At 49.3% G+C, this 24,830-nt stretch overlaps 1 protein-coding gene across 7 annotated transcripts in view; it reads left to right on the top strand.

Moving 5' to 3' along the window:
• The window catches only part of C16H8orf33 (chromosome 16 C8orf33 homolog), a 36,812-nt gene extending 12,578 nt beyond the window's left edge, over positions 1–24,234 (top strand). For 6 of the 7 annotated variants that reach the window (XM_075011303.1, XM_075011301.1, XM_075011300.1 and 3 more), the window contains 5 exons: positions 100–3,823; positions 14,990–15,038; positions 17,641–17,731; positions 19,921–19,971; positions 20,518–24,234. In XM_075011303.1, the coding sequence (XP_074867404.1) occupies positions 100–314 (215 nt within the window). In that variant the 3' untranslated portion in view covers positions 315–3,823; positions 14,990–15,038; positions 17,641–17,731; positions 19,921–19,971; positions 20,518–24,234. Of the gene's footprint in view, positions 1–99; positions 3,824–14,989; positions 15,039–17,640; positions 17,732–19,920; positions 19,972–20,517 lie in introns of those variants that run through there. The other variant, XM_075011306.1, reaches the window with a different exon arrangement.
• Positions 24,235–24,830: the final 596 nt, after the last annotated feature.

Raw genomic sequence — 24,830 nt, 5'->3', positions numbered from 1 at the left:
ACCAAGTCCCTAAAGACCCAAAGGCGGCTCTGGAGCTGCAGGTTGCAGACCACTGCCATAATGGTTTTTCTTTCTGTCTTTCTCTTTCTTTCTGAAAAGCTGGAAAATCTGCTCACGTCAGAGAGGTGGGGGAGAGTGCCCGCAGAAGGAGCAGCCAGGTCTTCAGGAGGTGTTCAGAGGCTTCCGGGAAAAGCCCAGGTTCTGCAGGATCCCCTTCTCATCTTCCCAGCCATCCAGAGTCACCCCAGGCCTCTGGCACAAACATGTTCAAATTCTCAACTCACCAAGAGGAGTTCCGCTTCAACTTTTTTTAGGAAAGGACCTTGGACAGTCATTGTTTTTGCTTAATGGCTGAAATTGTCCCCAAAGCCTATGTAATCTGAAGTGGTGGAAGGGTGGATGGATGCTGAGGAGGGAAAAAGGATTGTGTTGTGGGAAACACACATAGGTTTACATTGGAAGGACTCTTAAGTGCCTTAAATCAATTGTATGTGACAGCTCTGTCTATAATGCATACAACTCCCCAAACTCAGTCCGTGGGCTGGTCTCCTGTCCTCAGACATGTCCTGTGGAGGAGCCTTTGCAAATGATAAATCCAGAACGAGGTGGACTTTGCATTTCTTTTGTCTTCATGGCAGTTCTGTGGGATAATCTTTTCTGTAAAGGGGAGATTCCCCCCTCCCTCTTTTTAAATAGCACAATTCAGTTATGATGGTAAAAGGAGACACGTACAGTAAGTAGTGCTGTTAACAAGAGCATTGCGGTTTCCATCAGTGAATGAAGAAGGCAGCAGGAAGAGACAATGGTACATTGGACAGTCTAATGTTTGTTTTCTGTGTTAGGCATGAATGGATCCTGTGGCTTGCAGGTGTCACAGATGCTGGTCAGCACTGATGTCACCATCTTCTGCAACATGCAGATACCAGCATCACTCAAAGAGTGGGTGAACGATAGGCGATTGGCCATGCAGAGTGTGATCTGAGCAGAGAACTCTAAGGTGAAGATCTGCGGTTGAACTTACCAAGGGATATAGGGCAGCGCCAAGTACAATCAAGCGAGTATTTTAGGTTGGTTTGTTGCCCTCTGGGCCCGCTGGAGAGTGGGAGCTCTGGGGAGGAAGCCCAGTCAATCTTGGAAAGAGCAGCTTTGCTTTTGAGCAGCCAACTGATGAGCAGTAATGACTGGCAACACCTGGCCATCTTTCACGAGAAGGGTGAGTCACTCCATAACAAGTCATGGGTGGAGGTGAAATACAAGGGGACTCCAAGTAGATTATTTCAGAGAACTTCACAGTGACTCCAAGATGAGGATGGCAGGTTCTGCTCGATAATGACCCAAAGCAGGGTGGACCAGCGCATGTTCATTTTCACTGTATGAGTCAGATGCCACCAGCAGAGCTGTCCTTTGTCACAAGGCCCAGGGTAGGGCCCAGCAATACTCCTCCCCCTTGTGGGTGCTAAACAAAAGGACAAAAAAGTCAGACTGAGGAAGAGCCACAGACAGAGTGAGACCTGTGTACCAAACCATGCTCATGCAGGCAGTGACCAGCCTGTGCCATTGACTGTAGCCCCCAGGAGGGACCCATTGAGTCCAGTGTGCAGGACACCCACCTAGGGTGAGCCGTAAAGACATCTTAGCCCGCTCTGCCAGAGGCATTTGAAGCAGCAAGAGGCCTGCTGTGCTTTCCCACCCCTTCTCCGAGCCGAGACCCATCAGAGGCAGCCCTAATGCTGCAGGACCCTAGTCCCAGAGGAAAGGGCCTGTCTTGGGACAAGCCAGCAATGATGGCACGACACCGCCCTGCATCTCCTTTATTCTCTAGGAGCTCCAGTTCTTACCCATCATGACCCCAGTGCTGTTCCCACCTTGAGATCATGTTCCTGGAGCAGATTATCATCCAGGCGCTGTTTCTCAGTTGCAGTGTCACTGCATAGCACAGGCAGGTCAGCCCCCTCCATGGTCACCCAGAAGTGGATCCTTGAGTTCACGGCGGGGCAGACATTGAGCAGGCTTGGGGCATCCTGTGCTGGGGATCCAGGGGGTGACCAAGCCAACATGGCCACCTGCCCAGTGGCAGAGGCCACTACAGTGTCCAGGGTGGACTCCGTGGGCAGTGCAGTCCTATCAAGCCCTCCCCCCTGGGGTCAGTCCCAGTCAAAAATGGCAGAACTAAGGGTGCAGGTGCCCAGGGATGAGCCTCTTCCATTGTGCAGGGTCAGTAATGGGTGTTAGAAGGCCCAAATGCTCTTCCAGCTGAGGGTTATTTCACAGGAGAGCATGGAGTTGGGCCCCACAGCTGGAAACGAAGACATTGGTGTTGGTTTTGCTCCTCATTGAGCTGAGTGTTATGTGTCAGAGGCAGCTAACATCTGGAGACAGTTTTTGCCCCTTTTAGGCTTCGCACCTACATCTATAATAAGCTCCCACAGTAAGGGCTCTGAAACACAATCCCATTCCCGTCAGGCCCCCAGGAGAGCAGTACCACCAGCTAAGCTTTCCCCACTCACTGATTGGTCCAGTGCTGACTGCTCCTTTTCTCTCTTTCCATTTTGGTTGTGATATCCAATGCTAAGAGCCGATTGGCCTGCCACCTTCTCCTTCCCCCTGGGATTGGCTGAAGGAGGGAACAGTGGTGCATGAAGTAATCCGGTAGGGCCCGGGAGCATTGAGTGCTTGGACATTGAAGAACAGACAGGATCTCAGGCTCCTGGCAGAGGTGCAGCCAGAATTATCTGTGGAGTTCAGCAACCACTTCCATAGTCTGCTTTGTCTACCTCTCCACAAGGCCAGCAGAGAGAGAAGCCACCTGAATTCGCTGATCCTGGATCTATATCTAAAGTAACAGTTTGCTCAGCATTCACTTTGGTCATTTAGTTTTGTTATGTTTTTTTTTTTTAAAGCTTGCTAAGGAGAGGGGAGAAAAACTGCATTTAACAATCTCTGAGGGATAAAATATTTTATATCTTCAATTAAAAATGAATCCTGAATTATATTTCTTTTAAAAAAAACAAACAAAAGAAACACTTGATATTTAATTGAACAACAGCAAAGGCAGTAGTCAATACTCGATTTAAACATAAGAAAAGCCTTAATATTCAGACACAAAGGAAGAATTGGACTTGGAGCTACTAGATTTCACACAGAAACTCTGGCTGTGCAAAGTTCCTGACCTAGGATTCTTTGAGGCTTCTCCCGTGAAAGTATTCCTATAAGTTTAGTGCTTATGCTACTTTCTTACTTGGTATTTTCATCTGAAGGAAGCTCTTAAAGATCAGTTGCTTTAATTTTTTATTTGTTTCTGAATTTTTGTCTAGGTGAATTAGAAAGGTGTTTTAAGTACTGGTTCTTTTTTTAGGCCTTTTCCCTGAACAGTGACAATTGTTGGTTGGCAGATCTCTCTTTCAGTAAGGTCTGTCTAAGGCTCCTGTTTTCCTAGTAGCTCAGTGTCGAGATGGAAGAAGTGTGGGCTGTCTACTTGTGCCTGTTCTTGCTTGTCTTGGTGCTTATTTTAATGAAGAGTGACCCAGATTTGGAGGCCGCAAAGAAAAAATCAAGCACCCCAGTGGCAACCCCCTATTATCCCAGCAGTGCTGGCAAACATCTGGAGTACACTGAGGAGGAGATGGAGAAATCCCTGGAGAAGCTGACCAGCATCTTGTATGACACGGATGCTAGAAAAAGGGAAATCCCCCCTGAGCAGAAACGAGCAAAGGCAGAAGCCTCTCACCATCACAAAGCACCCGACGCAGTGTCTGAAACGGAGGAGCTGATGCAACAGGGGCCGGGACATGCCCCACATCTATATAGCCAGCAAAGGCTTCAGGTAATAGAGCAAGGCCACGCAAGGATTTCAATGTCAACGCTATACTGAGCTCTTGGTTGATATACTGAGTCCTGTTGAAATATAAGTGGTGAGTGGGCATGCATATGTATCTCTCTCACACTATATTTCAACGTGATTCAGCAGTTCAGCCCTGAGCTCCAGGATGATGAGTATTGGATATAGATATCTCCCATTTGTGTGCGTGTGAACCTGGTAAGTCCATTTTATTTTTGAATGTTCTAAGCATATACACAACTGGGATTTTCTTATGTTAAGAAATGATGAGCCAGGTCCTCAGCGGGTGCAGATTTGCAAAACAGCTCAGACTTCAATGCATCTGTGTTCATTTAAACCAGCAAGGGAGCTGGTCCAATACGTAAAAATGCTTTATAAACACTGTCCACCACTCAATATCATTATATATTTTCCCTACACGGGGTGATAATGCATATTGTTTTAGAGTTATTCCTAACTCCTGTAAATATGAAGGATGTTATTGTAAACTCGTAACATTCAACTTGCCTCAGGCAAGTAATTATTATAAGGAGCTGGGACAAGTTAAATATCTTTCTATTATTTAAATCATTGTTCTCATCACAATAAAACATTTTTTTGACTGGGCTGAGAAAGTTTTGTGGCAGTTTTGCAAAGCTCTTACTCTTTGCTAGCAGCTGTTGGAGGAGCATGTCTCTTCCTTTGCCAATACGCTATTTGTGAGTTAATAACAAGCTCTTTGCTCAAGAGGGATATTTATACAGGCTGAGTCCTTGGTGCCCAGAGGAGCAGGCAACCACTCGATTTCAGTATCCCATTTCTTGTCAAAGTAGCAAGAGATATTCCCCACTTCCCTTGGTGTGAGTCACTACTGTCTGCTGCCTTTTCAGTGAGCTAGACTCTGAGCAGCTGACTAACAAATTCCGTTTAAAATTCCCACTTGTCAGCAAGTGACAGTGTCTATTTCTGGATTAAAATAATCTAACTAAAGGGAGGGAGTGGCTGAGGATGTCCGAAATGTGAGATTATTTCATGCAGCATGTGCTGAGAGACCTAATTGTTCGGATAACGACAAACTCCCTGGCATGTTGTACTGCTTTGAAGTAGATGCTGTTAGTTTTATCATCTTTTCTGTGGGCTGAAAATGGCAGAGATCTGCATTTGAAATACTCTGGCTCATCCAGTAGAATAATGGGGTTAGTTGTTGCTTGTAGACTTAGTTGTAGCCATTGAGATTGTACACAAATACTGTCTTTTTATTTATTATAGTTTGGAGTCTGTGTTCTTAGAGTATCCAGCTTCCATTTACTTGCCCAAAAACTACTATTTTTTCCCTCCAATGTTGATGCCATAAACCTGCACTTTTAGGGCTCCCTTGGGGCACTTGACAGAACTATCTTGTGGGCCTCTGAACATTACCTCTACACCCCTTTGTTTTGTGAAGTGCATGATGAATTAGAGTAGCAGAAACCCTTATTTTTTGCAGGAATTGGTAAAGAAATTACAACCTCAGTAAGTATTTATCAATAACTCAGACTACAGAGCCTGCTGCTCCACCTATTGCAGCATCTGGCAAAGCTACTATCAACTTCACAAGGAATGCGTGCAAGGCCAGAACCAACAGGCTTTCTCTTTGTTGGTTTGCAGAAAGCCTTCTGTATACAGTAGTTGTGCGTGCTAATGTAGGGCATAGCCACTTCCTCAAACATAAGAAGCCTGAGATGGAGCTGGGATGCATCTCCTCCTGACTAGATTTCCAGACTCCCAACATTGCTGATCATAGGAGTTCCAGTGGGAAGTCCTGGGGCCTCTAGGGGAAGGATTCAGCTCATATCTCTTTAGATGTCCCTTCTCCCATATCGTCTTACTTGCATGTTGAGAAATCTGGTAACTTTCAATAACATCTGATGTTGACTTCTTGTGTCTGATAATGCATGATTGGTAAATATGGTCAGTTGTCACGATCATAAAAATGAAGTCCTGTAAAAATCTGTGTTGCAACATCCAGTTAATCTACTATAATTAAGGAGGGCATTTCATTACAAATGCCTGAGTTTTGTAAGAGCTCTGAAGTGGCTGACCATCCCATTTGTAAAATTACTGTGCATGCCCTGAATCCACTTTTATAGAATTGTAGAATAATGAAACAATGGAACCTTGAGAGGCCATAGAGACCAGCTCCGCCTGTACCATCACTGACGGGTGTTTGTCTAACATGTTCTGAAAAATCTCCAAAGACGGAGATTGTACAGCCTCCCAGGCAACTTATGCCACTGAGTAACCACCCTAACAGGAAGATTTTCATAACGTCCAACAGAAACCTGCAATTTAAGCCCATTGCTTCTTATCCTATCATCAGAGGTTAAGAAGAACAATTTCTCTCCCTCCTCCTTGCAATAACCTTTTTGGTACTCCAAAGCTCTTATCATGTCCCCTCTCAGTCTTCTGTTTTCCAGACTGAATAAACGCAGTTCTTTCAGTCTTCCCTCATAGGTCATATTTTCTAGACCTTTAATCATTCTTGTTGCCCTTCACTGGACATTTTCCAGATTGTCCACATCTTCCCTGAAACGTGATGCCCAGAACTGGCACAGTACTCTAGCTGAAGCCTAATCATCGCAGAGTAGAGTGGAAGAATTACTTCTCATCTCTTGCTTATAGTGCTCCTGTTAATACATCCCAGAATTATGTTTGCTTTTTTGCAACAGCGTCACAGTGTTGACTCATATTTAATTTGTGGTCCACTATAACCCCTAGATCCCTTTCCTCAGTACTCCTTACTATTCAGTCACTTCCCATTCTGTATGTGTGTAACTGATTGTTCCTCCCAAGTGGAATACTTTTGCATTTGTCCTTGTTGAATTTCGTTTTATTTACCTCAGACCATTTCTCCAGTTTGTCCAGATAATTTTTGATTATCATTTTATCCTCCAAAGCACTTGCAGCTTGGTATCATGTGCAAACTGTATAAGCGTACTCTCTATGCCCACATCAGTGATGAAAATATTGAACAGAACTGGTCCCAAAACTGATCCCTGTGGAACTTCACTTGTTAGGCCCTCCCAGGCTGACTGTGAACTATTGATAGCTATTTTCTAGGAATGATTATCCAGTGAATTATGCACTCACCTTATAATAGCCCCATCTGAATTGTATTTCCCTGTTTTATTGATGAGAAGTTCATGCGAGATTCTAGCATATACTTTAGTAAAGTTTAGGCATATCACATTTACTGCTTCTCCCTTATCTATAACATCTGTTGTAGTATCAAAGAAAGTGGTCGAGTTGGTTTGATATGTTTTATTCTTTACAGGTCCATTCTGCCTGTTACTGATCACATTATCCTCTAGATGTTTGCAAATGAATTCCTTAATTGTTTGTTCCATTATCCTTCCTGGCACAGAAGTTAAGCAGACTGATTCATCGTTCCCTGGGTTGGCCTTATGTTCCTTTTTTATAAATGGGCACTATGTATTATATATCATATATTAGCCTCCCTTGGGCAGTCCTGCAGCAGTGCCAGGCCCATGCTGCCTAGGCCTCTGGCAGAGATTTGCAGGGCCCATGGTGTCAGTCACTGCTGTTACCATTGTAGCAGGAGCCCTGGGCCCTTATAAATTGCCAGGCCCTGAGGCAACTGTCCCTTTACACATACGCAGTCAGCAAGTCTGAGGGCACTACAAATAAATAAGGACTATTGAGCCATGCAATTTTTGTCACTGTTTTAAGTCATGTTGAAATATATTCTGATGTGAATAGAACAAGAGTTATAGGGTGGAAGCACAGGGATTGGGAGTGGGTGTGGTTTTGTATGCAATTTAGTACACATCTTTGAATTTGGGGTTGGGGGGGAAGACTTTCTTTAAATTAGCTAGTTGTGGTTTTTTTTAAATTGGATCTGGGCCTGAATGAGACCCATAGATCTGATTGTTCCCAAAGCTGAGGGACCGCGGAGCTGAAGTTTGCAAATGGCCGCACCTTTGTACTGCATAACTAAATTGAAGAAAACAAAAAAGCAGTCAAGTAGCACTTTAAAGACTAACAAAATAATTTATTTGGTGATGAGCTTTCGTGGGATAGATCCACTTCTTCAGACCACAGCCATACCAGAACAGACTCAATATTTAAGGCACAGAGAACCAAAAACAGTAATCAAGGTTGACAAATCAGAAAAAAAAAAATTATCAAGGTGAGCAAATCAGAGAGTGGGGGGGCGTCAAGAATTAGATTAAGCCAAGTATGCGAAAGACCCCCTATAATGACCCAGAAAATTCACATCCCAGTTCAAACCATGTGTTAATGTGTCAAATTTGAATATAAAAGAGAGTTCGGCAGCCTCTTTCCAAAGTAGTGTGAAAATTCTTCTTCAGTAAGACACAAACTCTTAAGTCATTAGCAGAATGGCCCACTGCATTAAAATGTCGGCTGACCGGTTTGTGGATCAGGAGTGTTTTTATGTCTGTTTTGTGAGTGAACTGCCGTGGGGGCTAAGTCAGAGCCTGCATTTAGGTTTCTCATTTTTTGCTGCCCATTGCCGGTACCTGTAGTGGGTGTTTTGCTCTTTAGCTGTGTGCGCATCCTTCTTTACCAGTGCTGTGGGACACAACTGCCTGTGCAAGAAGGGAAGAAATCTGAGGACTGGCTTTGCGTAGCAAAAGAGCCCTAATGAATGAAGTCCCCGTTCTAAGGCTTTCCTTGAGAGTAGGGATGAAACAGTCTGATGACAGAGGTGGTGGTAAGAAGACAGAACATAAAGGCAGGAAAGGAAGGGGATTAAGTGGGAGTGGGGAAAATATGGCCCACAGGCCAGATCTAGCCCACCAAACCTGCAGATCTGGCCTGTTACCCAGTGGGACCCTCAGGCAGGTTCTCTGCCAGCCACAGCACAACATGCTGCTAAAAGTGGCTGGCTGTGGAGATGTGCTCAATGTGAACCATGTGCCCCGGGGGGGTGGGGCTTCATGGGCTGCCACTGCCCCCCAGTACACTTTCATAGCTCCTATTGGTCAGAAACTGGCCAATGACAGCTTCCTGGCCCGTGCTTGTGTTGCAGGCAGCACACAGAGCCACCACCCCTCCTAAATCCTTTGTCCAGATTAAAATCATGTCCTGCATCCATATCTCCGCCCAGATCCTTCACCCCCTACTGCATCTCAATCCCCAGGTCGCAACCCAAACCCTCTGCACCCTGTCACTAGTCACACACCCCTCCCTGACCCTGCACTGCATCCTACACCCCAAACCCCTGCCCCAGATCATAACCCCCTCCTTCACCCAAACTCCCTCACAGACGCCAAACCCCATCCTGTACCCTGATCCCTCACCCCGAGCTCCCTTCTGCATCCAGCCTCCATCACAGACCTTGCACCTTCTCCATTAATATCGTACCAGACTGCATCCCTTCACCACATACCAAATTCTTGGAGTGGCCCCATCGAACATTCTTGCCCACCCCAGGCTAGAGGCTGCAGGGCAGTTACTGCAATGCGTGGTAAAAAGAAATCTGTTGTACCTTGTATGAGAACAATAGCTGTGTTAGTCTGTATCTGCAAAGACAATGAGAAGTCCTGTGGCACCTTATCTGTTCATCTACGGGGTGCCCCAGGACTTCTCGTTTCTGTCGTACCTTGGACCTTAGAATGGTTTCCTTTTGTAACACAAGACAAGGAGGGTCGGGGCTGTCATTGATGCACATGGGATGGGACACATTTCTCAGACAGAGTCTGACACACAAATGGGCGTTGCTACGAGCAGTTGTCACAAAGTGTGGGATACGCCACAAAGGGCATCTCAAGGCATTTTGCTGCCCATATCATAGGCACTATTGTTTGCCCCGTGGAAGGGGGCGATCTGACCCACAGCATGAAATATCAGCACTGTTGGCCCAATCCACAGCTCCAGGGGAATCTTTCCAATAAATTCACTAGGCTTTGGCTCAGGTTGCAGAGCAGTCCAGGTCTGGCGGGACGCTCCCCCACGCCAGTGCTCTGCCTTCCGTTTCAGGCGCCTGTAACACTGGAGGAAGAATTGTCACAATCTGGCTCACTTGTTTTTGTGGTTGTTACATTAGCATGAAGGCAGGCTAGAAACTGGTCTTCTAGGGGACCCATGTCACGAAGCGAGTATGCTGCAAATAACAGAGGTGTCCATTGGGCATTACCACAGTTCTCTAGGACTGAGGTCCTTGCCATCTGCGCCAGCAGGGACTCCCCATTCTGCCTCTCTTCCTCAGATGTTAGTTTTGAGAGAACCTTTCCCGTGAAGTGAGTAACAATAGCAAACGTATTGCAACGTGGGTGGTTGTGTACCACAGAGGATACAGTGGAGGCAACAGGGAGCCTTTTACCTTCATGTTGCTGATTCACAAGCCCCTAGGTTGACAGTAACTGAAGATTCGTGTGGTCCAACTACTCCGTTCTTTTGTGGCCATAACCCCAGGAGTAAATTAGCAGAGAGGCCATTACTGTTCATGCCCACCCTTTTTGTGGCTACGCAGAGGGTTTCAGGCTCCAGCACTGTCAGAATTCACACCTTTAAACAAGCACCAACTTCGCTTTATTTTTGAAAGGCGTAATTTTTAATTTTGAGCTTAATTGTCTAATGCAGGTAACAGGTTTTCCAGCAGTGAAAAGTTGCTGCTCTTTTTCTTGCTCTTCTGGTTTCTGCACTCACCTGACTTTATTTTGTTTGTTATAAATTGACTGGCTCTCTTTATATGCATGTATAGAAAGTTAAAATAGTACATATGTATTCTCACTGATTGACACATCAGACAGCATAGACTTCATCTAGAGAATAAAGCTCAACATGCTCACCACAACCTCCCCATTAGGCAAAATTGTAAGTGAACAAGCCAGCTTCACCTGAGTGGCAGATACATTCACATTATGATGGTCAAATTGGATGCAAATCTTAGAAGGGCCAATCACCAAATCCTCAGCCAAGAGCCTATTTGTAAATCTGGCTAGCAGTTATTCCAGTTGTGCACAAGGAAAGAAACTATGTAGCTCAAGCTTTCCTTTTAGATGTTGCTCCCAAGCTATTTATTCCACCTGTTCTTAGCAAAAAGAGACACGGCCTTGTTTATGCTATTCTTTTGTCTCACAGTTGGAATCAAGTTGGAACTTAGATCCACCCCTAAAAGATTGTAGCTGTCAAAAATAGGCTGTTTCGTAGTCTGAGCTGGTGAGGGACGAGGCAGGTGTACCGGACACTTAGACCTTGGTGTGTCTGCCAGATGGGAAGAGACACTCCAATCTGGAAGAACATATAAGGTGAATTCTAGGTCACGCCAAGATAGCAGGTTGTTTCAGCCAGCCAATGAAAACGAACTCTGTTTTGACAAACTATGGGTACCAGAATGGAATCTAGCACAGCAGCCAGCTAGCCAAAATGTAATAATGAAGTGTATAGGTCAGCGCTCAGAGTGACAGATTTACAGCTAATCATATGTCTTTCTTCAGGGTCTGGGGAGCTGAAGTGCTAGGGAAAAATGATGATGGCACAGAGAAGGCCCTGAAAGAGCACACTGTCAGAGGGGGAAAGCAAGCTGTGGGCAGTCAGAGGAGAGCAGTTGCAGAACTGGAGTGAGACTCAGTAGGCAGCAGACCTGGGCAAAGGCTCTTTTCAAGCAGGCACTAAGCCTGTGCCTTTCAGCTGGCATCATCCTTCTTCCTCACTAAGCGTTTGCCTCTAGCTGGCATTCAGGGTTCAGCACTGTCCCTGCTTCTGGCCCTTTGTTCAGTACTTCAGCCACCTGTTTGCTCCTGTTAAAAAGTAGCTCTGTGGAAAAACTGCTGAGTCCCACTCCCAGTCCCACTGCTCCTTCTGCTTGTCTCTACAGTCCCGACATCGTCCCTAAATGGCTGCATTGTAACCCATCAGTTCAATCTCTGGTGAAACCTTGGGCCTGGGTGCAGCTGCTGCTGATCGGAAAACCGGCTCTTGCTTTACACCTGTTGCAATCTCTGTGCCCTGCCTGCCTGCTGTAATAACAGCCCATCTGAGGGCCACTGGATAAGCTGCAGCGCTCATTCTGTGAGCAGCAGAGGGGGAATCTTAGACCCCTGTAAGCAAGGCTGATGTCATATGCATCTGCTTAGCACAGGCAATATTTAGTTACAGTCAGGCCCCCGCAGGAATGTAAGGCTACACCAGTCCCATCTAATCTGATATTCCACATAACTGTTGCAGAAGGCCTTGGAAGCCTTGAACCCAAAAGGTCAAATGAATGTCATGCCAGGCCTCTTCAGTGACAGGGCTTCTGGAAGTGCACCCAATGAGAGGTGTTCAGCTATAATTACACTATCAGTGCTGTATTTTGCCTCTCATTATTCGTTACGTCCCACAGCTTGATAACAACTAGCTGTAAATCTCCCGTCTCTTTACAGGGCAGTGCAATGGGTCCAGCACAAGCCAGCCTTGTGCATCAAGCTTTCTGTTTGTTATCTGATCTATGTTGGGTTTGCCCTGCCTGCCCCTCCTGCAGGCTGAGTGGCAGGGCGTGATGAAAAGCCCTATTTAGCCAGGGGAGATGGTCGGTGAGTACCTGCTTCAGGAGCTCCTTTGCGGCATTTTGAAGGGATGGGAAATTGAATTGTGTTTTCCCCAGCCCAAAGGTCTGTCCCGGGTTGGTGGTGGTGGTTTTCTGCGCTAGTGGGAAATGCAGACTCCAGGACCAAGTCATATTCAAGCAAACCAGCTAGCCCCAGCAGTGCTTGGCAACAGCCAATGAGGGGCCACGTGAGATTCCGGCGGCAGCCAGAGAGTGACCTTGATGAGTGCCAGCTGTCAAGGAGTCCCCCCTCCCCAGGAGCTCTTCCCAAGAGAGCAACAAAAAGGCTTCAGAAAGAAGGTGGTAGGATGGGTGGCAGATCCATTGCTATTAGGATGGAGTTGGTTCATCAGGGCAAAAATAAATCTAACTTCATCATATTATTATCAAGGGGCTCAGCATCATACAGGACATCCAGTACAGATGCCATTGCCCATTTAATACCTACCAGCAGATCTCAAAGCCCTTTATAAAGGACATCAGCACCATTATTCCTGTTCTCCAGATGGAGACAAAGAGGTGATGAGCCTCCAGCATGCACAGGGCAGAGCTAGAAATAGAATCCAGGGCTCCTGAGTCCCAGGCCACATTGCCCATGGTAGTACGCTTTAAGCAAGAGTGATATGGAAGAAGCAGAACATGTTGGAAAACCCAGAGAAGAATTTCTGTTTAAAAATCCAACCAACATGATTGTACTGTGGACTTATTATGAGCAATGAAGATTTAGATTCCAATGCATGGTCAACCTGTGGAACTTGTTGCAAGGGGATGCTATGGAGATCAAAACTATAACAGGTTCAAAAAAGATAAGTTCATGGAGAACATGGCCATCAACAGCTATTAGTGAGGCTGGACTGGGTTGCAGCCAGCGTGCCCTCTAATTTTTTCCACCCATGGGCAGAATAAGTTTTGTTATGTGCACCAAGGCATGTGCAGATGTGCACCACCAGAGGGGGGAGGGATAGATCAGTGGTTTGAGCATTGGCCTACTAAACCCAGGGTTGTGAGTTCAATCCTCAAGGAGGCCATTTAGGGATTGGGACAAACAGATGTCAGGGATGGTGCTTGGTCCTGCTAAAAGGGCAGGGGACTGGACTAGATGACCTCCTGAGGTCCCTTCCAGTTGTAGGAGATGGGTATCTCCATCATTTAAAAAAAAGACACACATGCTTCCAGCTGTGGATAGCTGGAGGCACTCTGCTAATCAGCTGGGCAGCACCTGAATCTCTCCTGGGTGCCACCCAAGCACTTTGTACATTGGGCTGCAATGTCTCTCTCTGTGATGGTTAGAAACCTTCCCCTAATATCCCACCCAGGTTAGTTTATGGCCCATTTATAGCCATTTGGTTTTTGGTCAAGATGTCCTGTAGCTTAAATAGCCTTCACATTCCCTGGTATTCACCCACCTAACATTGCTATACTCGCGCAGCCTTCTTTTAGCTAGGCTAACCGAGCCAACTTCTTCCAGGCTCCTCTCATCACGGGCCCCAACCCCCTGATCACTCCATAGCTCTTCTCTGTACCTGCTCCAGTTTAAATTAGTCTTTCTTGACCATATGTCACCCTGTGACATACCCACCCAAATCCCCTCTCCCAGTGTCAGTCCCAGTGTCTGAGCTCCCAGCTTGTAGCAGACATGTAGAGCCCATGTAACTACCTGTGTACCTGAGTGCCATCCCTCTGCTGTATCGCCAGTGCTCAGTGTCATCCAGCTTTGCTGTAGAATGTTCCTGTCCCACTCTGTATTAACAATGCCTCCAGCTTTGCATCAGCACATAATGTCGTTAGCACAGGGTTGCTTTTTGTGCCAAGATCAATAATACAAATATTGAGTGAGACTGGGCCCAAGCCCACTCTTGGAGGAGTGCCACTGCTCAGCTCTCTGCGGTGCCTGTGTTTTGTGGGGATGCTGCTTTTCTGGCTTATGCTGGCAGACAGCTCACCTGAATTAGGGCTTCAGGTCTGAAGCAGATGCATGCAATAGTGTCACTGCTTTGTATTTTAAAAAAAATCCATCCGCTTGTAGGGGTCCTCTACTTGCTGGAATGGAATTGGGCTGACTCCGTGACGCAGCCCTGATACTGCTAGTCTTAAAAGAGAGTTTCCTTTAGCTAAAAGGGTACCAACGTGTGCTGTTGAAGTTGATGGGTTTGAAGTCTATCCCTGCTGCTGCGGCTGCTGCAGCCATAAAGTACATCTACACAGCTGTAAAAGACCTGCTGCTGGCTTGGGTCAGCTGATTCAGGCTTGCATGGCTCAAGCTTCAGAGCCATGAAACTGCAGTGTAGACATTTGGGCTGGGGCCAGAGCTAGGTGCTGAGGCTTTGCAAAGCAGGAGCCCAAGCCTGAATGTTTGAACGGCTCTTTTTAGTCCTGGAGGCCCACATCAACTCAGCTGGGGCTTTAGCACAACGTAGATGTACCCATTGCGTATACTGTAATTGAGGCCATGAAATCCTATGTGTTTATTACTATCTGTCTCCGAACAAAGCTCCGGGGTCAGAGAGCATTGATATGAGGTTAGCTGTTTCTGGGACAGGAAGCTCATTGTATTCTGAACAGAAGGTGGTGGTACTGATGTGTCTTTTGTTTTGTGGTGTGTGTTCATTTTTTAATAGGAGAAAGGAACTCACCGTGGTGGCCCTGGGAGCATCCTGGATGAAATTGGTGAGTTGGGCTGATCATCAAAATCACCGAGCACGTAAGAGTAACTTCATCTGTCCTGTGGAGAGTGAGCACCAGACCAAACATACTGATCATTCCTTTCTGCAGCACAGGGAGCTCCCAGCCAGGGGTTGTGGTTGCTTCTTAACTAACTCCCTGTGTCCTGGGTTCCAAAAGAGTGTGCAGAAATTCCCCTGGAGAGGAAGGAAATGCAGGTCTCTGAGAAGGAGAGTCCTGGCTGCGTGAGCGTGGTCTCAGGGGTAGAGCAATCACCTTCCAGACACAAGGATTCCAGCAAGGAGCAGATTAAAGTGGGAATCTTAACATTGTCTGAGCTTCCTCTCCCCCGTTTAATGCCACAGTGCACCCAGCAGCAGCTGCAGCCAGCTTTGCCATGCAGCTGGTCTGAGCCTTTAGCCAGCCCCCAGTCAGCACTAGCCGCTGCGCTTCCTTTTTCACATGGTTCCTCTCCAGGAAGTCCTCAGATCCTCCCTTCCATGCAGTGGACTTTTTTAGTGCCCTGGGCGCATTCTTGGACACAAACCCTTCCAATGCCATTGCTAATCGGTGGGGATGCAACCCCTGCCTGAGAAGCTCCTCGTATAACAAACCAGGCATTACCTGCTGCAGCTGACTAGCTCAGATCTGTCATGTCACTGCTATGTTGGGGCACCTCGGAAACCTGGAGCACATGATTCCCCAAGACCTTTGATGCCTGTTTCATCACTCAGGTGCCTGAGCAAAGCCAGGCTGGTTTGGTCTGATGCAGGCATGGGCACAGGCTATCCCATGCATCCCAAATCAGACAGCCCCTCTGTTCCGGTACGTGCATTCGTTCCCTGTGTAGTGTGTTACTTGGGTGGGAATTGGTTCCGTTACTTTGCAGGAACCAATCCCTGTAGAGCAAGCACTGCGCATATGCTGTTCATATTCAACTTCACATCCTTACACTCCTGACTTCTCTGGCCCCTCCTGCCTTGTTCTTAGTAAAGAAAGCCCAGGGTGGCCTCACTTTTCTTTTAGCTAGTTCAGACACTCAGTTTCCAGGCAGCTGTTCCATTTACCTCCCCAAGCTTGTCTCCCAGTAGATGAGACCTCCTCCATGTTTAATCCCTCATGTCCAGCCAGTCCTGCAGCAGGGTCTGGGATTTGTAAAGCTCCTGGGCATGATTCTGCCAGCACAGATGCGAGAGTGGCTTCCCTCCACGGTGTGTGTGTCCTCTGCCTGATCTCTGTGGTATATATTAGAGCCAGTTTATCCTCGCCCCTTACAAGTCAACTCTCCTTTCAGATGCAGAAGTTCACCCACCCCAGCCCGTTAGTGGTTGCACAGCTGGGATGCTGGTTTGCATGACCTGGCTGAATTCTGGAACTGGTCAAAACCACCACTTTTATTTCATTGGCTATTCTGAGTGGTTTTTGTTTTCATCTAGTGCCTCCTGAGAATCTTTCTGCCAAATGAGGCTGAATGACCATTTGAATAAAATGGGCTGTTTCAAATCCGGAAATCATTCAGTAAATGTTTTCAGGTTTGGGTATGCAGGCCAGTTTGTCGAAATAATTATTTACACCCAAAAAATTGTTTTTGACCAAAGGCCTTGTTTGTCAGGATCACATTTAGGCAGAAAAAAATGGTGCCCATCTCTACCAAATGCCACTCTTTGGCATTGTGTGTTGCAGTCAAATGCAGATCTCTGCTTTTGCCTGTGGATGGGGGTGACATAGTGGGGGTGACCTGCATGGTTAATTTTAAAGCTCAGACAGTGGGAACCATCACAGGACACAACATGAATGCTCTGTTGACAGCCATTCATTCATCCATGACATCTGTTGAATGCTGAGGAACAATGTCACAGAAAAAGCCTAAATCTGCCAAATTAGTCAGCCTTCTGCAGGCGTTTGTAGCATAAGTGTCGAAGAAAAGGAAGCCCACAGCATTTCCTCCTTGGCAGAGTATTTTTGGCTTTACCCATATCCCTCGTGTTGCCCTGTCTTAGATGTTCTAGCAGAAGCCCTGCCTTGGGGTGGCCTGACACTAGAGGGAGCTTCTGGAAACAAAGTCAGGAGCCAGTCCTTGCCGCCCCTTCTGCTCCCTTTGCCTGGTGTAGGCCCAGCTATGCACAGAAGTGGCACAGAAGAGAGACAAGAGGCTAACCCCCCCACCCCCAACTTTGGGATACCAGTGCCACCATAGGCTGTAGGAGCACAAGGACTCTGACTGTGCTTGGAACCCTCTAATGCTGCCTTGCAGAGCTCCCTGAGGCTGGTCACAGCCCTGTCTGTACAGCTCCCCTGTGATGGTGGAAAGATGAGAGAGCTACAGCCTCTTTTGCTCTGCAGTGGAATGCAAACCAAGGGGCTCTGTACTCAGTCACTAAATGCTGAAAGTTGGAAAAACCCGGGCTTTGGAACGATAATGGGATTTCCAGCTGAAGGAAACCCCAGGAGTGTTGTGCAGACTGGTGGGCACTTGGTGCCAGGTGCGGGATTCATAAGCCCCAGGGAAGACAGAAGTTCTAGTCCTAGCTTCCGCAAATGTCAATCTGCAAGGCAGGCGCAGAGCTTATCAGACGGAGATGTGTCTTGTTCTATGTCCTGCTTTTAGAACAAGCAGTGCAGGAGCCTGTTAACACAGAGCTGCATGTGAGAAGAAGACAGCACCAGACCATCCCCAGGAGCCACTATGAGGGCCAATGGTAATGCTTTCTTCACTTCTAGCCTTTCTTGTCCACTGTGAGCATGCATGAGTTCTGACTGACTCTTGAATTCACGCTCTTCTTCTGCATGACATTCGCATCTGCTTTTGCCTGAGTCTGTGTCTCTGTGCAGTATATAAAGCCCTGGGCCCATTCCCACCTGCTTTAGCACAGGTGCAGCTCTCTTTGACGTCGGGGGCTGGGGGAGTGGGAGGGAGGGGTTACATCCATGTGAGGTTAGCGTACGCATAGCTGTAGGGTGTGGGGGTGTGCCCGTAATTTAAAAGGTATGTGCTGTATATTTTGTAACATAGATCATACAGTCTGTGTGCATGTAATATGGACACATGCATGATTCCAATTATGGCAGCTTAGCCGTGGTTGGGCTTTCCAGGGTGGGTGAAGTGAAGTCCAGTTCTACTGCTCTAAGCCATTTTAGGCACACACCCCTGCCTCACCAGGTGCCAGCTCACAGGATCTAATAATGGCTTGTCATAGGACTTGGCCTAACCCATGTTTTTAAATCATTTTAGCTGCAGTTCTGTTTAAATTGCTTGTTAACACTGCTCTGTAACGTCTATTTAGATAACACGGTGCACTCCTCTCACACCTCCTTCCAGTGGTGTCCAAGTTCTGCTCAGTCACTGCCAAATAAAGCCTCCCACTCTCATCTGAAATAGGACTGTTCCGTTCACCCCGAGAGATTAAGTGCCTTGCCCCAGGTCACTGGCATGGTGTGGCTAGCACCTAGCATTCCTGACTCCCTGGCCCTGTGTGCCCCCTTCCCATCTGAGGCGTAGACAGGGCCTACAAGCTGAATGACACAGTGTTCACCTTCTGTATCACTCAGTTGAATTCGGACATTGACGCTGGATTGCCCCCTCTGCCTGCACCCACAGACACTACACCTCTGTCACCAACCCACGTTGTAGCTGCAGTCCTTACAGCTGAAGAGACCTGAATGGGCTGCCAGTCCTAAAAGCCCCCCAGTGGGTTGCTGTTGGCTGTCAAGAGTTCCCGTCTCTGTCCTCCTGCAATCTGCTGAGCAGGAAGGCAGGCTGACTCAAACCCAGATCTCCCGTTCAGAAGCATGGCATGCTGCGATCATCTGCCACGCTAGGGACACTCCTCCGCTCTGAGTGGAAGGGCTCGGACTCAGTAGAAGGTCATTTCAATTGCTGAAGTAGGCCCTCCGTTCCCCCACCCCCTGATACATGGGAAACACCTGCCTGCTGGTTTATTCCTGCGAATTGCAAATCCCAATAGCTACTAGGTGAGGAAAGGCTGGGGACTGCTGAGACCTGATCAATAGCACTGACCCCCATCACTCGCCTGTTGGGATCTGCTCTCCCCAAGGATGCTTTGGACATGAGTTTCTAGCTACAGGGCTGGAACTGAACTGAGAGCTGGGATGTGCTTAGCTAGGATGGGGGGCAGGGGACAGCTGGAAGTGCTTGGAACTTGGGCTATTTGCCTGCAGGACACAGTAACCTGGAGTTACAGAAAGGAAATTCAGATATCTCATTCCGCAGGGACTGAGTGTAGGGAACTTGGCGCTCCTTTACCTCGGCCTGCTGGCACTTGAATCAGAGATCTTCCAGTGGTAGACGGATGTTCTGACCAGCACTGAAACAGGGGCTAATGTCCAGGCAGTGGACAAGCCATGGCTGGACAGATGGGCTCAGACTTACAAAGCCACCTAGAAGATTTGGAGATGGAGTTAGCCCTAAAAATAGCAGGAAATGAGCATTCACGTGCCATGACTGGCTTTGGTGATTGGAGCCCTCATGGGTGGAAGTTGGCAGGTACATGTTCTAGAAGGGCTTGCTTCTGAGTTGCTGCACCAGTGTAAATCCAGAGCCAGCACACTGAGGCCATTTACACTGGTGTGAATCCAGAATTACTCCACACTGGTCAGAACCGAGGCCCTGGTGTTAAACATCATGATTCTGTAAAGGACTCTGAGACTGGCAGTGAGAAGAAGGACAAAATGTCAGGTACAAGCTCCTCTGTGGGGAGTGGGAACAGCAATGCCAAGTTCAGCTAATCGAGGTGTGCTTCAGTGCAGCTCCCCTCCAGGGCTGTCCACAACATCCTCGTCCATGCATGTGAGCGTGCATATGTGTACACCTGCTCCTCCCCCGCTGCAAGTTTCTGCCCGCCACTTACTTTCGGGTTTGTTCCTGCAGGTCAGACGTGACTCTTAAGTCTGAGGCTGATAAAATCTAGAGGGGCCCCAGGTAAGTGGTTCCTGTTAGTCTGTTGGCCTTACCACAGCTCCAGCCGCTCGCTGAGCTGAAGGTGGCAGGTGAAGTCTTCCTGCTTGTAACCCCCCATGTGCTGCAAAGATAGTGGGCGTGGCTGCCACCCAACTCAGTCAGGTACCCCTCAAGCCAGGGCTAGAACCTGCTGCTACCATTCCAAACTGTTCTCACCTGAGCTGGAAGTGGCAGCCATGGACCAGCCACAATGGACAGCAGCCTGGGATCTCTCCTCCCATGGTCTGGGCGCAGCTGTAGCCTGCTCTGAGCTACTTGCACGGGGCTGAGAGAGGGCTGTGGGTCAGTATGAGCCCACCAGAATGACCCATTGGCGCATCCCCCAAAAGCCCGTGGAATTGGCTGTACACAGAGGTGCCACCGTTTGATCTGGAGAACGCACAGGCGTTTGTATGTGATGGGTGGAAGTAGGTGGGGGGAAATTAAAGAGGCAGGACCGAGATCGTCTTCCTCCTGCTGGTGGTTCCCTGCACAGGACTGACCTGCTCTCACTGGTGTCTCCGACAGCCCTGGTTCCCAGTGTGCAGTGGAAGCTTGCAGAAGTAGTGACATCACCGCCTTCCTGCAGAAGCCCTGGAGAACACGGAGGCATCTCTCCCTGAGCACAGCAGAGGGGGATGCTACCCCTTTGACATTGTAGCTACTTTTGTGTTGGTTTTGAAAGGCAACAGCCCAGTGTCCTGGGGAAGGCCCGGTCAGATACAGGTCCCGTTTCTTGAGCTTAAACTTCCCGCCATGTTTGTACAGCTGGGCATTTCACCCGGAGTGCAAGCCCTATTTCCTCTTCCTCCAGGAGGCCAGCTGCGCTTTGTTCCCCGGGCTGGTGCTGAGCTCAGCAGCACTGGCACTTGCAGGAGAGAGTGGTGTTTACAACAGGTCTCAAGAAACCCTTATTTGGTCTGGTCAGGTTCCTTTTGATGTTTGGCTTGAAACACCCTCCCTGACCCCAGCCTGTGTTCTACAGGAGGTCCCTTTGCTTTCTGTAACCTTGTGCCTGGAACAGGAGGGCTGACAGGGCCAGTTCCTGCCTCTGCCTTGGTCTCTGATGGCAGCTGAGGGCTCTCGGTCTACCCAGCAAGGTGCAGGATCTGTATTTTGTGCAGGCTGAGCTGGAACTTGGTGCTTCTCCTTGGCTGCTTTGGCAGACTCAGACCTGGGCCTCTGAGTGGAAACTACTGGGGACGTGGTGTCAGATTTCTGTTACACCGCCACAAATCCAGAACAACTCCACTGTAGCAAAGAGAGTTGCTCTAGTTTTATTCTGATGTCACCAAGATCAGAATCTGGCCCTGGGGCATTGCCACATTCATGCCTTCATACGTGCCACTGCTTGGCACCCTTTGCTGCTCAGTCTGCAGCAGCCCTGGGCATGCTCCCATCTCTGCTGGTGCCCCTCACTCCCAGCCTGCAGCCCCCTGCTAGCCCAGCCCTGGACTCTCCCCTCCCCCAGTTCTGCCAGTGCCCCTCACTCCCAGCCTGCAGCCCCTGCTAACCCCACCCCCAGTTCTGCCGGTGCCCTTGACTCCTGACCAGTTTGACATGGGCGTGTCACGCAGGCTGTAGTCCGGTGCAGAGAGCCAAAGCCGTTTCCTGTTGCCTCAAAGGGGCGGCTGTAAACGTGCAGAGGGATCAGCAGGCAGTCAGGCTTTACATAGCCCCCTCTTCTAACAGACTCAGCTGTGGCAGAGCTGTGCTTGGGAGCCGCAGGGAGCCTTGGCCTTCGCTCTAGCTGGGCTGTTACATTCCTTCTGGAGGTGTCACGCCAGGTCAGTGCCCTGCTATTGCCATGTAAGGCGCCGTTAGTCTGGACCCCCCGCTCTAGGACCAGGGAGCATTTCCTAAGCTCCTCAGGGGACTCAGCCCCCCCTGCGTGAGCCAGACCCGGGGCGCCTCTCAGGTCAGCAGAGGAACTGCAGGGTGGGAGTCAGATCACGGTGGTGTGGCCTCGGACTGGGCAGCCTTAGGCTCACCCCGACTTGCCCAGTAATAAAGAACTAGCAAGGCCCAACCTGTGGTCTTCTCAGCCAGAGGGTGCAAGGAGGAAGGCTGGAGCGCTGGACACAAGTGCCTCGTGACTCCAGGAACGGGCACAGCATCGTGTGGCCAGGCCTCTGAGTTCTGACTGGAATGCCTGGGCGAAAAGAGACCCTGGCAGCTTCACTTAATCTACTGGGCCTGGGGCGCTGGCATCCCCCCTGCCCTGGGGCTCTACCAGCCCTGGGGCCCTGGCTTCCCACCTGCCCTGGCTCCACATGGTTCCCGGGAGCAGCTGCCAGGTCCCTGCAGTCCCTAGGCAGAGGGAGGCCCCACACACGGCACTCGGCGTGAGTGATGGCTCCGCAGCTCCCATTGGCTGGAAACTGTGACCAGTGGGAGCTGTGGGGCAATGTCTGTGGGTGTGAGGGCAGCACACAGAGCCTTCCTGGCCACCCATGTACCTAGGGGCTGTAGGACCTGACAGCCACTTCCTGCGAGCCATGTTAAGCACTGCCAGGATCCCACCCCCTTTCTGTACCCCAGCTCCCTCCCCCAGCCCAGAGTCCTCTCTGACACCCAAACTCCCTCCTGGAGCCCACACCCTGCCTCCCCGACAGCTCCCAGCTCAAAGCCCCTCACAGCACAAACCCCTCTCCCCAGCACCACCCCAGAGCCCAAACCCCCAGCCAAAGCCCCCTCCCAGTGAAGGAGTGAGGGTGGGGGAGAACAAGCACCGGAGGGAAGGGGGTGGGGCCTTGGAGGAGGAGCTGGGGGGGGGCAGCATCTCAGGAAGGGATGGGGTCTTGCTGCCGGGGGCACCCATGGGGCAGAAAGGGCCTGTAGCAGGGATGGCGTTTTGCAGTGGGGAGCTGTGTTCCAGAGCTGACACCTGGCCCTGGCCATGCAACTTGTATTACAGGCCTGGCTGCAGGACTTGGCCTCAGCAGGTGTGGGTTGCATGTAAGTGGGACTTGAGCAGCCCATGGGACCGTGCACTGAGTGCCTCCTGCCCCACTGGGAGACGCTGGGCTCGGCGCAGCTTCTCGGCGAGTGGGGCCTTTCTCTTCAGGCGCTGGCCCAAAGGCCTGGTCTGGCAATGGCCTTTGACATCACACCCAGTCCCTTAGCCCGGGGCTCACACAGGTGCTTGAGTGCCTCACGCCCCTCGAGTGCCTGTGTGAAGCCCACCCTTAGTGAGCCAGGCCAGGCATGTTAGAAATGCTTCCAGATGGGACTCCTGGCTAAAGGCCGAGCTCTGGACACAGAGCTGCGCTCTGCAGTGTGGAGACAGTAGGAACTGGACAGCTGCCGCTAGCGTGGAGGCAGGAGCCAAGAAATAAGCTGGAGTCACATTAGAGCAGGGTTAGCTAGCCCCTGGCTGAGCCTGTGCCTGATATGGCTGCACTGATGTTCGCCGCTCCCCAGCTGGACTTGTGCCAGCTCCAACCCTACTGGAAGGCCTAGTCTGGCCCTGGGCAGTGACTCAGGCTTGTCACCTGAGTGCATCCCTACGAGCTTAGGAGAGCACTCAGCTGGCCAGCCCAGGCTGCAGCAGCCACAAGAGCTCAGGCTGAGACCACACCTGCACAGCTCCTGAGGCTGAGACTTATGCTTCCCAGCTGGCGTGTCAGGTGCCACACAGACTTCACTAGATGCATGACTCTGAGATGCTGAGCACACGTTCAAGGCTGCCAGAAGAGGTGGTATGGTTGGTCTGTATGCCTGCCTTTCTGCAGCTCTATAGGCCAGCACCAAAAACGCAGTGCATTCTGCGTGTGAGCTGAAACTGGAGTAAAGCCAATACAAACTGAGGCGGTGTTACCTTTTTGCTTGTTTTATTTAATAATCAGGCAAAAGTGTTCTCTGCCCATGTCTCTGCTTTTCCCTGTTGTCATTGCTGGACTAAATTCTGCTCTCACACGCCCATGGATAAAGTCAGACCAAAATCCATTCAAGTCAATGGAGTTACTCCAAATAGATGCTGGTCTAAATAGGAGCAGAACTTATGAGCCTAACCTTCAGCTAGGACAAACCAGCAGTGCTGCAGTGCTCATTTACGCCAGCTGACAGTCTCACTCATTGTTTTTAAAAGCCTACCTAGCGAGGTGAGTGTTCACTCCGGGGGAAGGTGCTGGGAGAGATTGGTGCACAGCCAAGGCGCTATTGGAGCACGGTGGGTTCCCAGCAAAGAGCTTATTTTGAAATGCTGCAACAGCAAGGGTTAAATAAACTTTGTGTTATACAACATTTTGTGGGCCCTGCTGCTTTGCCTCAAGGTGGGGGGGCTGCTGCATGGAGCAGCAGCGGGTGTGCAAAGAAAGCTCACGCAGACAGACATCTCCTGCAGGCCATTGGTAGTGCCTGGTGTTACAAGCAGAGGGCCTTGACAGAGATTCATCAGCATTCAACTAATGGAGTCAAGCCCTGTAACGATTGCGCTGTGTGCACCACGCGACGCTGTCAGAGGTGCAGCTAAAGGGGAAAAGGCTCCTCTGCTCTTGTGAGGGGCTAGTACCCCATATCGGCAATGACAGGCTCTATGGGAGCTGGGGATCTGAGTGCTCCTGTAGCCACCCAGGAGCGATTCAAGTGCAGCCCAGCTGATTTTTGGCCTGAGCAGTGTTCCAGATTATCAGGGTTCACCAATTCCCTCCATGCAAATATGTTGGTCTTTCCTGTTTCAAATAGTTCTTCCAAGCAGAGGCCACCACAGCGTTAACCTAGAACACAACCAAGTGTGGCGTGCATGAAGAAATCACTTACCAGTTTCTATTGTGGCGTTGCATTTGCTCAATGAGTGCTCGGCCTGCGGTCACAGGAAATAAAGGAAGTCAGTACGATGC

Source organism: Carettochelys insculpta, chromosome 16, assembly GCF_033958435.1.
Source record: "Carettochelys insculpta isolate YL-2023 chromosome 16, ASM3395843v1, whole genome shotgun sequence".
NCBI classification, from domain to species: domain Eukaryota; kingdom Metazoa; phylum Chordata; order Testudines; family Carettochelyidae; genus Carettochelys; species Carettochelys insculpta.
This window is presented reverse-complemented; position numbering and strand designations above follow the sequence as displayed.